Source organism: Lycorma delicatula, chromosome 4 (assembly GCF_047948215.1).
Source record: "Lycorma delicatula isolate Av1 chromosome 4, ASM4794821v1, whole genome shotgun sequence".
Lineage (NCBI taxonomy): Eukaryota > Metazoa > Arthropoda > Insecta > Hemiptera > Fulgoridae > Lycorma > Lycorma delicatula.
This window is the reverse complement of record NC_134458.1, coordinates 63,391,133-63,406,821: the sequence shown is the minus strand read 5'-3', so window position 1 is coordinate 63,406,821 and position 15,689 is coordinate 63,391,133. Positions and strand designations below refer to the sequence as shown.

Below are 15,689 nucleotides of genomic sequence, written 5' to 3'. Positions count from 1 at the left end.
TAAAACATGTTTATCCTTACAGATGATACAGTGCAGAAGGATAAGGAAACTAGAGCTATTTATTGCTTAATATTATTATTGACCTTATACAAATGGAATTTCAATTATAAATTGAACCATGTATAATAAAATTTAACCAAAATATAAGACACCTCAATAATTTACCGAACAAATAGTTTATATACACTACATCAAAAACATTCCTTTTATGAATATATAAATATATATATATTTATTTTATTCTGTGTGACACAGTCTATATTAAATAAATTTTGTTTACAAATTACATCAGATAATATGGCAGGATCTACAGCAAAGTTGTTGTATGACCGAGGCCCAAAATTCTCCTTACCTTTTCGTTCTGAACACAATGGAATACAAATATAAATAATCCTTGTAGGCTATTTAATACGGTAAATATGTAAGCCATGAAGACGGATTCCTCATTTAAGTAAAGAAGGCCAAAAGTCCATGTAAGTCCCAAAAGAAAGACAAGAACAATGGCACCTCTTAGCCACGCTCTGAAAAAAAAAAAGTCAATACAGAAAATCATATATAATGTGATTATAAATAAAAAATAAATTTATAGTGACAGACAAAGAATTAAATATATAAATTAATCATATAAAAAAATCTTGATTTGTAAAAAAAAACTTTTTCACTTCACAGATTTAAATTAAAACTAAACATCACTTCAATCAATTTAGGTTTAATCCAGACATAATTAAATGTACTTATTTTATATAAAACAGAAATTAAATTAAGTCGTGTCCAAACACATATTAGGTATAAATTTTTACAAGTGACTGAAATTTGTTGGTTATCAAATAGACATGAAATAATAAAAAGAAAGTAAGATAGATTTTAGAATAATGTTATGTTTACAAACGTGAAAGAAAAATTAGGCAAGGCAAATAATGAACAATATTTCCAACAGTTTACTTAATTTCTTTCACAAATGTGTTACTAAAATAAAAATTATTTTATCTATTTAATTTAGGTTTTGCAAATCTCCATCATCACTTATCTATTTGTCCAGTTTTAAACATTTTTCATCACAATAAGGGAATAAACATAACTGTAAAAAAGATTTTAAATATACATGTCATTAAGATGAAGTGTTGGTAGGGTTAAGTAACAGGAGATCAGATGGTTCCAGTAGATCAGTTCTACTTCTCAATCAAAACATATGCTTACAATTTATTATTCCTCAATCAAAATAAAATATTTTTTTTTAGACAATTATTTATTGCCCACAATAACTTGAATTATTCATTACATATCATGTATGAGAATATATTAAAAATTATAACATTCAAAGTTCACCTGTAAATTCAATTTGAACTACCTACTCTAACAGTTTCATGGAAAGATGAATTTTCAGATGTGTTGCAGTAGCTACAACGCTGTTGTTGCAGTCAGTGGAACAATTTGAAAATAGATCATGAGTCCAGTGACTGAATTTGGTTTGTTATGCCAATCAGTTTAACATATGGATTCTGCATGTATTTGAGAGTGTTTAATATTTATTCCGATGAGTATGTGGCTTTTTGAATTATATGTAACATTCCCATTTGTTTTTAATGTTCAGTTTTTATGTGTCCATTATTGATGAAATGGCCAGTGAATATTGATTCTTGGCACAACTCTTCACAGTACAACAGAATTAATAAAGGACATGAAATCTGAGATGTTAAAAATAGCACAGAATAAAACATAAAATACAAGCTATAAATTCAATACACTTAAATGATATCAAATTTACAAACATATTTTAACACGCAATCAGACATCAAATGAACAAACACAATGAAAATCAGATAACTGTTCTATTACCTATATGATGCAAGGTAGGTCTCCCACCTCACAATTTTTGCATTAAACTTTGCCAGTTAAAATTCTGATTTTCATCCTTCTGCTAAGAGAAACATAACAAGATTTCTGAAAATATTCTAATAGATAATTCTTATCAAATGTACTAGTGAGTTTTGAATGATACAATTTTTATTATGTAACATGGCGATGGTTTTTGAGACATTATTCTAACATTTCAGATTTTCAAAAATACTAAATCTTATCTCATATTGACGCAATAAATTTCTGACAAATATCAAAACATCAAGATGAAATAATATGATTTCAAGTAAAATTTAGAAACACAAGAATTAACTCTGGTTTAAAATTTCATCAAGCATTACTTTTTCTAGGCACCAGTAACTGAGTTAAATATTACTGAATCATTAAAACTGTTGTATGATAATGGAGAGCTCAGACAAGTAGCTAAAGTATAGGAGAAATGTTCAAACGATCAAAAGTTGTTATTAGTCATGAAAATGCGCCGACCAAAAATGTTATTTACGTTAATATAAACTATAGCATTTAAAATTTAAAAAAACATATGAGTTATCAAAGTTTTGATAAAATTTGAGTCACAGTTTATGGATTGATTGCATTAAATGACTACCAAAGCAAAGTGGTTGGGACAAAACAAGGGTTTATAAGCAAAATGAGTAAGAGTGGAGCTCAGTTAAAAGGTAACAATTGGATTTCATTTATTTCTGAGGATGAATGCAGCAAAGATATCTGAAAACAATCTAATATAATTTTAAAAACTCATATGATCCCTTATAACATCTAATTTTTGTATACACTTCACAAAAAGTGTACTCATTACTTTTGATAATGATTAATATGTAGCTTTTCAATACAGCATAAATATTAATTTGGAGCAATATAAAAAATTCCTACTTAAAAAATGTAAAAACTGCTGAAAAAAAATTCACAAATAAAATCTTCTTTAGCTTTTAACAGAGACATATAATGTACATGTACTGGTTGTTACGTATCATAACATTTATAATTTTACACACAACATTTGTTTTTTTGAAGCATCACCACAGGATTTTGTTTGATCTTGATATTATTATTGGTTCATACCCTAGAATATACTCATTCTTCAAAATTACTTAATTTGATGAAATGTGTTGTCAATAAATTTCAAATGCAATTATTGAATATTATATTCATTCAATATGAATTATTACTTTGGTAAGATTTCAACCGCATTATCGAACATAAATTATAAAGTGATACAGTTTTTCATAAGTCAGTTGTTAATCCTTTATAAAGTATCATTTTATATCAGGGGTATATCACTTTTTCTCAATACCAAATGTATTTATCACTCATGAATTATTGCTATTGTATCAATTTATAACTAAAAGGTTTTAAATATCTTTATGTCTAACTCTTTAACAAAATTAAGCATAAATGATAACTAAAGAACATAATAAACACAAAAATTCAGTGAACCTTAGTGATCATAAAAGTTATGTTTATTCTCTGAATGTTAACACTGACAATAGAATTTTATGGTACAAAGTACCATAATAAAAAAGAGAAAGGTAAAATAGGGAAAAAAGAAGTCAGAATTGCTCGTTTCTAGTAAAATGTTTTAGACAGTATCATTTCAAAGAATTAACAAATTTAACAATCAAATTTCAGTATATTGCCAGTCAAATTGATAAACTAATTATTCATTGTGCATTACCTAAAAGCCATAAGAATTACAGATTTTATAGATTTATATTTAAAATATATAACAGAATAGTTTTAAATAATAAATCAACAAAACACTTATTAGAAGAAATAAAATGTTAATTATACACTAGACGTCATGCATGTTTTTATTTGCATAACAAAAACTAACAATAATGCATGGAATTAGCCCAGCCTCTACTCCCAATTACATTACAAAAGTAAAAGTTTTTTTTTCAGAGCTTCCATACTCCCTCACACCCTGATGCCTCCTCTCACTAATGCAACCAGAGACCATGGTAAAAAGACATGTGGAACAGAACAGTCTTAGAATCGTAGTACATAATAATAATAATAATAATAATATTTATTCAAATAGCTTTGAGAATACAAAAAAGTTAAAAAATGAAAAAGATAAATAAGCAAAATCCAAAATGAGTTAAGGTCATGAAAATATTTACAATTATTAAAAAGATATAAAGGAACATAAAACTAAAATCACCATATTACTCAAAATATAATTTTGATATTTATAACCCTAACTCTATTTTTGACTTAAACTTTTCTTTCTATTTAAAAAGATAAAATATTAAATGTATGATTTTTTACGTTTTTGTCCCCTAATGATTAGAAGGGGAATGGATTTTTATTCATAGTATTTTTCCAGTCATAAAAATTACCAAGAAACAGCTGTCCGTTCAGCTTTACGTATTAACTTGTGTTCTAGTATCTCCTATTCTCTTTTTCTTAGTTCCCTTCTTGTTACTCAGCAATAGTCCTGTGCAAGACAATAACCAACCCTAATATTCCTAAGAGCTTAAAGTTAAGTTCCTCTCTTGTGTTATCATTTCAAATTTCCTAACATCCTTTCCCACATAGGAATCAGGAAGATCGTACCTGCCACCACATTTATTCAATTTTTAAGGTCAAACGTATTAGCTAGAAGAACAGCTACTTCCCTAATGACTTATCTTTGATTCTGTATAGGTAAAGTAGATCTTTTTAAAATCCTATGTAGAATTTTCTACATAGGATTAAGGCGTGTTCTAGTCTATTATTATAAATATACATGTTTTGCTTACTTTATAGATGGGGTAAAATTAAAACAAAAGTATTTTTTTCCAGTGATAGTGTAGAATTCATTTTAAAAATTAGGAATATCTTAATGAATTATATTCAACAAATTAAAAAAGATGAGCATTTTCTCTCGCTCATCATTTTACAGGCACTGTACTTTTAATTACATATTTCTTAGTAAATTATATGCAATATTTTGTTTAAAATGCAATGAACCTTTATGGTACAATTAGACTGTACTATAAGGCAATTTTTTCCTTGAGGCATCTTAGAGATGATATAATAGAAAAATTGTCTGAAACGCAGTACACCAACAACTGTATGATGTTAAAACATTACAGTGAAACTGGTTCCAGAGTTCTAATATGGTTTAGCAGTTTTTAGTTTTAATCACATGACACCTCTCTATTTACCTAAATGACCAAATCTGAGTAAAGAGTACTTTAAACAAATTCCAGGAATTTCTAGTCATTTAGTTTACATCAACCAAAGCGTAGGTTTATGAGAAAAGGTTATTTGCATTAATTGGCTAATCAAAGTAATAAATTCTGACATAATATTACAATAAACTGCTACACAATTAAATAATATGGGTGATCAAATTTAAAGAAAATGTTCTCTCAAATTTTTATAAAATGTGCATAAATTTTACATTTGTTGCTCATAAAACTTTTTAGATAATTGATTTCAGAAGATTTTTAATAGGTAAATCTAAAAAAGGACCTATTTTTATAGTTTAATTCCAAAGGCCTTACTTTCACCTATTAAAACTCACAAAATTCATAATAAGATCATTTCAAATATTGAAGTATTACTCAAACATCGAGTATTACTCATTCAGTTTCAAATATTTAAGAAGATCTGTTCATTCTCAGACAAGAAACTCATAACTTTTTATGCTTTAAGGAAGATGCGATGTCTCTGTAGGAAAAATGCTTCATAACAAAAAAATAAATATTAAACCAAAATTTAATGAAATTTTTTTAATAATTACATTTTTTATTAAGTTGTAGGCTTAGTGAGAATGGGGCTCAACATTGTCAGATTACTTTTTGATATAAAAGTAAATAGATTATTTACATTGTAAAAGATCTTTTGGGTTGGCAGCCCAAAACAAATCTGGCGACATTGAGCTCCTTTTCTGTTACCACCACCATGCAAAAATGAATAAATTATAAAATGACACCTACATATCATAACTTCATTTTAAAATTTAATTTATACCAATGACTTTATAACACAAGCTGATACAGTGTGTCTCATATCCCTGCCAACTTGTAATAGTAAAGATATAAAATACAACTCCACAAGCTAAATTTTTATGAACACTTTATGAAAATCTGACTCAATTTGCAAGATATTTATCTTCAAACTTGATCGTTTAATCAAAATAAAAGTTACCTCAAAATCTGATAGGTCAGATATTAATACTATTAGTAAATAAATAAATATTCCTTGCCAACATATAACATAAACACACACACAAACAATCTCGCACTTGTTATTGAACCAATAAACCTCCGTCATTACTCCTGATAATAATTACAAAAATGTATAAACAGTTTAAAAGGATCAGAGGAAAGATAAAATAACACTGAATTAAAATGAAAACATGCAAAAAAATTTGTGAAATTAAGTTAAATGTGCTCTAAAAATTCTACATAAACCTACAGTCTTTTAGTTTATTGTATGAATAAACAAAATTTTTAAAATATAACACCGACAAGCATAGCGCATAACTTCTTTATTTTTAAATAAGTAAGACTGACCACATATCATAAATATTTACGCAACACTGCAAGAGTGGTAATAAAATTTCAATACACAACTGAAACAAAACTAAAATCCGTAAAAAATAAAACAAAAACAAAATTTAATAGCTTTGAAACTGAAATTCCCAGATTAAATGGAGATGCATGATGTTCAATGCAGCATATATTTACATAAAATGTAAAACTACCACTGATAATAATAAAAACAAAATAATCAAAACAGTTAAAAATTACCATTTCAAAATAATGGACTGAAATAAACATCTACAAACTACAAGCAATTTCTAAAAATAACAGTACTAGTAAGAGTATAGTAGTAGTAGTAGTAGCAGCAACAGCAGCAGTAGTAGTAGTAGTAGTAATAAGAATAGTTGCAGCAGCAGTAGCAGCATTATAAATAATAGTAATAATAAGAAATATAATAGTAATAATAATCTTACAGATGTGATTGCAATTTGTTCTGGAGTGCACTTTCTTCCTTCCCACTATGCCATGCAAGAAGAGAAAAGAAAATTTTGTGTTAATAACAAAACCTTCAAATTAAAGACAATGCTCATATGAAAAATCAATCTACTCTCTGTACGTCAGTTTTTCAGAACTTATTGCAGTAAAAAAAAAACAATTTTTAAAACATATTCTCCTGGATTTTCTTTTTTCAATCTACTGCTACTGAATTTTTCAATATGAAAAATGAAAATAAATAAATAAAAAGAGATCAGCAGATTTAATCCCACTGAAATACACAAGGCGTTTAATGATAATAATAATAAATAATGGGTACTTGGCAATTAGTATATTATATATGAGTATATTGGCAATTATCAACAAATTTATCCTTCAAAATTTATAATAAAATAAAACCCTCTTTTTAACAATAAATCAAAATTATTCACCAAAACCATTCCAAAATTTTCTTGCATAATGTGTCTTGTGTCATATAAATTAACATGGCAATGTTCAAATAACAGAGGGGTAAGTTTACATTACGGTTAGAACAGTCAGATGGAAAAGATCTAATGTATACGGTTCAGACCAAACCTTCATTTGGCCTTCACCAAACCATCATTAAGCCATTAAATATCATGTAAATGTCAGACTGGGCAGAGAAAATTGATGTAACTCTGGAATTAGTGATGTATATATACCGACAGATTTTCTAAGATGAATCATACAGGGCTGATAATCAGCCATATGTGTTTTTAAAAAATGTACATATAAATAACACTGTAGATTGTGATTTTTGATTTCGAATCGAGAAGTAGGGAAATACAGAAGAAAGGCTTGGCCAACTCATTCTAGGGTTACAAAATGAAATAACAGAAACAGTAAGTGTGAGTGTGTACTGTGTGATGGAAATCACACCTGTGACTAGAAAACTCATAACAATTAATAATCAGATACTGAAATATAATAAGCTTTTCACATCTAAAAAACCAATTATTTCTTTTCATCTTACATTCTTTTAAACCCAGTCTTCACATTTTAAATGGTGTGGTTGACAACATCTAAAATAAATGGATTCATTAATCAAGTCCTAAAATGTGGTTTGTAAACTGCTGAGAACTATGAATTCATAATACTGCTGAAATCCATCATTCCTACTTGTTAATATCGCCTTGCTGTTCTACTTTTATTCCAGTACTCAAACATATTAATACTCGATTGAAAACAATTAAAGCATAATTGTACTTAAGGTGACAAAATTTTGCGATAATGTATCATAAAAAATTTAATCCGTTATAAATGCTAACAACTAATATAATAAATCTTATCTTGAGTTAAGATTTATTAATGCTATTTATGGCTTTTATTTTTATATCATAAAATACATAAATGCAAACATAATGTTAAACTTGAAGACTTCAAAAATGGTATTTTAGGTAAAAAAACATTATAAAATAAATAAAAATTTTTAAAAAATTATATATATCTTACGCCACATGTATTTACACATATGTGATAATAAACAAACATAACAATATACTTCTGCGTACAAGTCTCAAGTGAAAAATTTTCTATCTTTTCAATCGAGTTTTACTTCGCATGGGAAAAAATTTAAGATAAAAATAATCTTTGGAAGTAAATACTAACCCACAAGGAATAAAAGGGTGTAAATGAATAAACAGTAAAAATAAAGATTAACTGGTCACTATTAAAAGTTAAAATTCAAAGAAACAAACTGGATAAACAGTAATTAAAGAAGACACAGCAGTCAAAAATATGTTGGCAGAAGAAATGCCAGATAAGGGAGGGAAATAAAATAAAGGGATATGATGCTAAATAAATGACCAACAAAAACTTTAATTAAGCAGATAATTAAACATTTAATGAGTTAACAGACTATCTAATATAATCTAACATTTCTAGACTGAGACAAAGTAAACATTTATGAAATAATGAAAAGGTGGTAACTTCCATAATTTTTCTTTAATAATGTAATTAACAAACTTAATAAAATTTTACATTGCATCCTAATAGTAAACAATTTAAAAACAATGGCAGACATAATGGTAATATTTGTGTCTGGAGGACTGGTGACACAGCAGCTCACATAATACTCTAGCTAAGTAAACACTTTTCCTTGTTTTTCTTTACAAAAGATTTTGCTGATTTTTTATTCGAGTAATGCACAACTAATAGAAATACATATTCAACAATTTTAAAATAAATAAAACAACTTATAAGAATATTTCTAAGGCTCTACATAAAAAAAAACTGAATTGTAATCAATCTAGCTTAGACATAATACCAAAGATACGACTATGGGTTGGTCATCCCTCTCTCTATACTGTCCCTTTTCTCATTATTATTCTTCTTTCCTGGATAAGTACCTCAGGTATTGTATAAGCAATCATCCTGGTTCCATCTGTGGCACCATAATGAACCTTCTAGTACACAATGGGTGGCTGCTGATTCTTAATCAGGACTCAGTGGAGTGGAGACTACATAGGAACTTAATTTCTGATCTAGCTCTCATTAAAATGCCTAAGTAAATGTCAACATGGCTATCAAGTAAAACTAGGTCTGTTATTCCTAGAACCTAATCCCAGGCAATAGTTCCACACTGTTGATTTCTCAATCAAAAGTTTAACCTTATGTCTGAGCCCAGTCGTTATGTACAAAAGTTTGCTTCCAGAACGACATATCATTGTAGACTAAAACTATAACCTGTGTAGAGACCATCTAAAGCCACCTCATGTGTGTCTCTATGACCAGAACAACCCAGCACTCAGAAAACTTTTGTTAAATACCTGACAACAACACATCAGAAAGATATCATTAATAGGACTTTGCTACGAGATAGGAATTATTTCTGTGAAATTTTTTTTAGACTCAATGAAAACCATTAATGCAAAAAGAAATGAAAATGTTGTATGGTTTCAAACTCTGAGTAAAACAGGAAACAGGTTCAAACCCACATTTGAATTTTGCTCTAAGTAATATTTTTTTCTACACCAGGCAAGTCTTAAGGTACCCAGTTAGTAGTTACCACAATGATCAGAGTTTTAAGACATCAACTTTGAAACAAATCATGTAAGAGAACATTTGCTAGTAGGTTGTTGTCCAGTAAATAATTCAAACCTTTGTGACAGTGACAGTTCCCTGAAATGGCTCAGGAAATAACATCGGAAACTGAAGGTTGTGAAGTAAAGATATGCCAACATCCTAAGCCATGTACAATAAACCAGTTCCTCTACCGAAGATGAACAACATTCAATGCAGTTTAAAATTTACTCTATCTGCAATCGTACTTCATAACTAATTTTTTGGTTACCGTACTGTATTAATATACTTAACTGTTGGAGATTTTTCATTATTTAATTTTTTTCAACATCTATATAATATCAACAGGTTATTTAAATTTATACTTGTTGGATATTTAGTTAATGAAAGCACATATTTTTATGCTTAAATTTCATGTAATACTTAATAACAAACAAAAAATCATAAAGAACTAATAGCTTAGGGTATAAATGCAGTCGACAAACAAGAGACTAAATAAATAGTAAATAACAGACAAGATAAGAACTGAAGTAAAATCATTTGTGATCAGCACATAACAAAACTACACTTTATAATCATAACAGCATACTCACAACTAGAACAGATATAAGAATTTCCCTTCACCACATCAAAAAATCAGTTAAATTGCAGTTTTTTTTAAAATCTATGAAAGCTCAGGTAGTAGTGTTATTGTATTAGCTAACTGAATTGATTATAGAAATTTATGAGTTAAAGTTAATAAAAATTGCTGATTTCTATAATGTTTGTAAATTTTAACATGAATTAATAAAAAAAAAAGTCAATAACTTCAAGTAAAATGTGTTCTTTTACAGTTATTAACTGATAAAAATTTTTTAGAACAATTTATATATGTACAAGGTCTGTTCAAAAAATAACCGAACATATTTAATTACGTGTCAACAGAGATATTTAGTGACATGTACTTGGCAGCAATGTGTTCCGCATAACCTCCTCTGTAATCACATGTTACTGAATTGTTGATATCTTGTTTAGTTTTCATGTTATTGTTATTTAAGTGTAACGCGTATAAGGATTAGTAGCAATATTTTGACTGAAAAATTGCACATGCACCAGGCTGCAGCAAAGTTTGTTCCTCTTTTGATGACTGTACAGCAGAAAGAACATTGAGTGGGCATTTGTCTACTTGAGACAACTCATACTTCATTCACCAAAATAATGAGCCTGCACACTCAGCTTTGTCAATTCGTCAGTTTTGTGTCAAAAATCAGATGACTGTCCTCAGTCTCCCTACTCACAGACCTGGCTCCTTGCAATTTTTTCTTATTTCCAAAATTAAGATCAGTGATAAAATGATGCCTTTTAATGAAGGCTGAAAGGATGCTCAGTGATGAAAGAAGGAGACTACTGATGACATTAAAGCAAATTCGTCATGGATCTTAAAGGCTGTTTTAAATGAAGATTTCCAGGACTGCTTTGTGAAGTGAAAACACCACTGGGATAAGTGTGTGAATAGGGAAGGGGAATACTTTGAAGGGGACAAGAACCAATAATCTGTAAAATTAATAACAAAGATTAAAGTAATGTTCAGTTATTTTCTAAACAGACCTCAAATTAAATTATTGCATAATTCACATATGTATTTATTATTGTATAGTACCTTAAACAGTCATCATATAAATAATTCACAACTTATTGTAACAGTTATTAATAGCGATAACACTCAAGTTTAACAGACTCTCTTGCTAAGCACCTTTTGCTTAACTTTTAGGTCTAGAAGGAGTCTGTTAACAACAGGGTCAACTGTATCATAAAATGCTGATAAAAAAAAATACAAACAATAAGACAATGGAAAAATAATGCTAAATTTTATAGATTAAGCACAATAAAAACATATAATATATTTTATACTGAAATGATATAAGCTGATAGCCATAAAAAAGTTCTAAAATGCAGTTAATTTAAGATCAAAATAGATAGACTTCATTAAAATTAATAACATAAAAATCTAAAACATTAACTATTTATGCAGTTTACAGCTTGTTGGGTGATAAAACAGCTCTGCTTCAGTAAAATGAATCATATTACCCATAACTCGCCGTTGTTGCTAGATGATTTTAATCATTTATAAACAATGTTTATAAATCTATAACAAGGTGGTTGTTAAAAAATTATATGTTTGTATGTTACTGACAAAATAAGAGAAAAAGATTCCACCCTTAAGCGCATTCCAAAACAAATCCACATTGAAAGAGTTACTACACATTTTTGTAATTTCAGTCCATTTTTTTTCTTCAAAAAACTCAAGCATTTAGAAAGAATTTCCTTTTAATACAAAAGTAAAGTTGTCTAACTTTTGTTGAAACATTTCTATTAAGTAACTACATGTAAATATGTATGCTAAATTTACAAAATAAATGACCTGAAAAAGATACATCTATAATAGTGCACTCATTACAAATAAGAATACGCCTGTCAAATCTATGTTTTGGACATTATGCCAATCAGTTTAAGATAAAAAAACATGTATTTCTTTATTTTTTATCTTTGTAACTATAATTCTTAAATGCATCAATTAATTTTTATATTTTAACCGGGGAAAAAAATGTTCACTGTTATCTATGAAAAATAACTTTTGGACTGAAAAAATGTTTCAGCCAAAAATGATAAAAACAATCAAAGGAAAACTATCAAAGAAACCGCAGTTATTATCTGTCTAGAAGTACCACAAACCAATAATACCGGAGAATGCTTAACACATATTCCTAACAAAGACTGATAAAACTAGTAGTAATATCAACCAAAAAAGAGAATCTTTTGCATATTAAACCTAATAATACTTCTAGAACAAAACCAATCTAACAACACAATGAAAAAAAAATAAATACAAACAGTAAGCCTGTAAACTGACTGTCAAAGTGATTGGTTTAAATATATTATGTACTTATAACATAAATTAATTTTTAAAAATCTGTATTTAATAAGATGAAGGGGTTTGCAAAAAAAATTACATAAAGTGTGATTAAAAGAATTTTTTAATTCCGTCCCATTAATTTTTATAATTGAGCTTATTTTGAGCAATACTTCAGCAAAAAATGCATATAGCAACACTGTCTATAATGTACATCAATATTTTCAGCCATATTAGTTGCACAGTTCAAATTTGGCAGCTATATAATTAATATGTATTCTATTACGAGTGACGTTTTATATTGTTTGAAAATGGATAAAATTTTGCACTAAAAATGAAATAAAGTACAGTGAAGTTTTGAAGTTGTTAGAGAAGGCTTTTAGCGAGTTGTGTCAACACCAACGGTTTATAGGTGGTACAAATGGTTTAAAGAAAGCTGTAAAGAAGTTAAAGTCAAAAAGAGGGTTGGACATCCTAACACATTAACAACTAATGAAAATACCAACAAAATAAAGGACATTGTAATCAATAATCATCTAATCACTTTTAGAGAAGTCATGCAAATGTGGGAGTTTCTTATGGCTTTTGTGAAACAATTTTATCTGACATTTTGGGTATGAAACAAATTACAGAAAAATTTATTCCAAAACTGTTAAATTTTGCAATCGCAAAACAACTGTTAGCTGATATTGCTAATGACTCAAAATTACTCAAATATGTCATAACAAGTGACGAAACGTGGGTATACTGTTATGATACCGAAATGAAAATCCAATCATTCCCACAGAAGCTTCCTGAAGAGAAATCACATTGATTCTGATCGAATGTAAGGTTCTTTTTAATGGTTTTTTTTTCTATTACAATGGTGTGATCATTATGAATTTTTATCCAATGGTCGTGTGGTTAACAAACGGTATTACTTAGTAGTTTTGTCATTTGTACAAGAGGTAATCCTAAGAAAACGACTACACATGTGAGTAAAAAATTCTTGGATCTTGCACCATGATAAAGCTTCAGCTCCACTTCAAAAATAATTCGTGATTATTTAGCCAAAAATAATACTGACGCCACAGCCTCTGTATTCTTCAGACAGTGCATCCTATGATTTTTTTCTTGTTCTTACTGATTAAAAATACATTAAATACTATTGGATTTGCATTGATAGAAGAAATAAAGAAAAAAATCACTAAGTGAACTTAAGGCTATACCTTAATGCTTTCCGCAATTGTGTTGAGGATTTGAAGAAACGCTGGATTGTGTGTTGCACCTCTGAGAGACTACTTTCAATAGGTCAATATGAATAAAGAAGAATAAATAAATAATTTTCAATAAAGATTTAAACTCTTGTTATTTTTTAATTGCACTACATATATAAAAAGCTCCTTGAAACAAATAAGATACTTTTTGTAAAGTTTTTGAAATTTTTTCACCGATCCAAATCTTTTCTACTAAGCTTTTCTGAGTAGATATTCCTTTTGTAATAACAGAAATAATCAGTATAAATTTTTCAGAATTATGCATGAATTACGAAGAAAATAAAGAGTAACATACTTTCTTAATGCATTCTAGATCTGATGATTAATAATATAATATATTTATTTTACATATTTAAAATGTACAAATTAAGATTTTTGAATAAAATTACATTGTTTTAAAAAATGTCAAACTCACATAAATACTTTGAACAAAACAAAAATTCTGAAATCATGAATTTTTTCTTAAACGAGCAGAAAATGTGAAGTTCGACATCCGTGTGCAGAACTCTTAATTTCTACATTTAGCATTTTATCAATCATTTCAGTCCAACAGAAGAAAATATTATTCAAATACAGAGATCAATAATCGGTAACTAAAACTGTACAAATTTATTCTATGACACGCATTTGTAATAAACGCGTTCTGCAAGAAAGTGATAAAGTGAATAAATTTATAAAATTGTTATCTTGCTCTTCAATATGAAAAAAGTGTACTTCTAAGTTTTCATAACTTTATAGCTCATAAGTATTTTTATGAAAATTTCTATACTTAAGTATTTTTGAACAATTTTAATTGCACAAAAAACATTTTTGCTGCTGAACTGAATACTTTTAACTTCATAAGATGTAATAATTTTCAGTAAACCATCTTTTTATCTTGACTGTAATAAATGCGATATATGCCATATTTTTTCCGTTAAACTTGTTTGTTTCTTTCACTGTTGCATAAAAGAAAAACAAAAATAGTTGAAATGATTTGTTTCTATTTAGTTCAGAAAAGTATTTAGAGCGAATGAAGATAAGGCAACGTTACGTTGTCAAAGCCTACCCATAAAGAGGTATCATAATGTTTTTAGCTGATGTCTGACAAAGTGTAATAGCTGAGTAATAATTACACCAAAACAATTATATTTCCTGAATGCGTAATTCAGGGTAATTTCTACTGAAAAACACTAATAAAGTTGAAAACACGAAAAAATCCTAATAACCTAAAAAAAGATATGTAAACAGTGACGCTTATTTTTAAAATAAACAATTACAGATGAAAACAGTTATGAACAAATACCCAAGCACACTCATCTTCAATTACCCGAACTGACTTTATATTTTCTGTGATATTAATTAATTATATAAATATGAAGGTAATTTTTTTATTGAACATTTAATGTAGGTTATTAATAATTCACTTAAGACAATAAAAATAAGATATACAACCAAAATATTGTAAACTGATTTCATTTGTCAAATCGGTAATGAAATTTTCAAAGAAATATACTTAAAATTTAATGGAAAAATGCATTCGATAAGATAATCCCACAAATGATAACTGAATTTTCCATTAGAATTAATTACATTACAAAATTGAAATAAATACTTTAATTCTTAAAAAATCAAAAAATCACTTAATAATACAGAAACACTGTGTTTTGAAAT

At 27.9% G+C, this 15,689-nt stretch overlaps 1 protein-coding gene across 7 annotated transcripts in view; it reads right to left on the bottom strand.

Moving 5' to 3' along the window:
* LOC142323466 (latrophilin Cirl-like) overlaps positions 1 to 15,689 on the bottom strand; it is a 292,270-nt gene that overhangs the window by 37,861 nt on the left and 238,720 nt on the right. For all 7 annotated transcript variants that reach the window (XM_075363116.1, XM_075363115.1, XM_075363113.1 and 4 more), the window contains exon 14: positions 353 to 521. In XM_075363116.1, the coding sequence (XP_075219231.1) occupies positions 353 to 521 (169 nt within the window). The remainder of the gene's footprint in view (positions 1 to 352; positions 522 to 15,689) is intronic.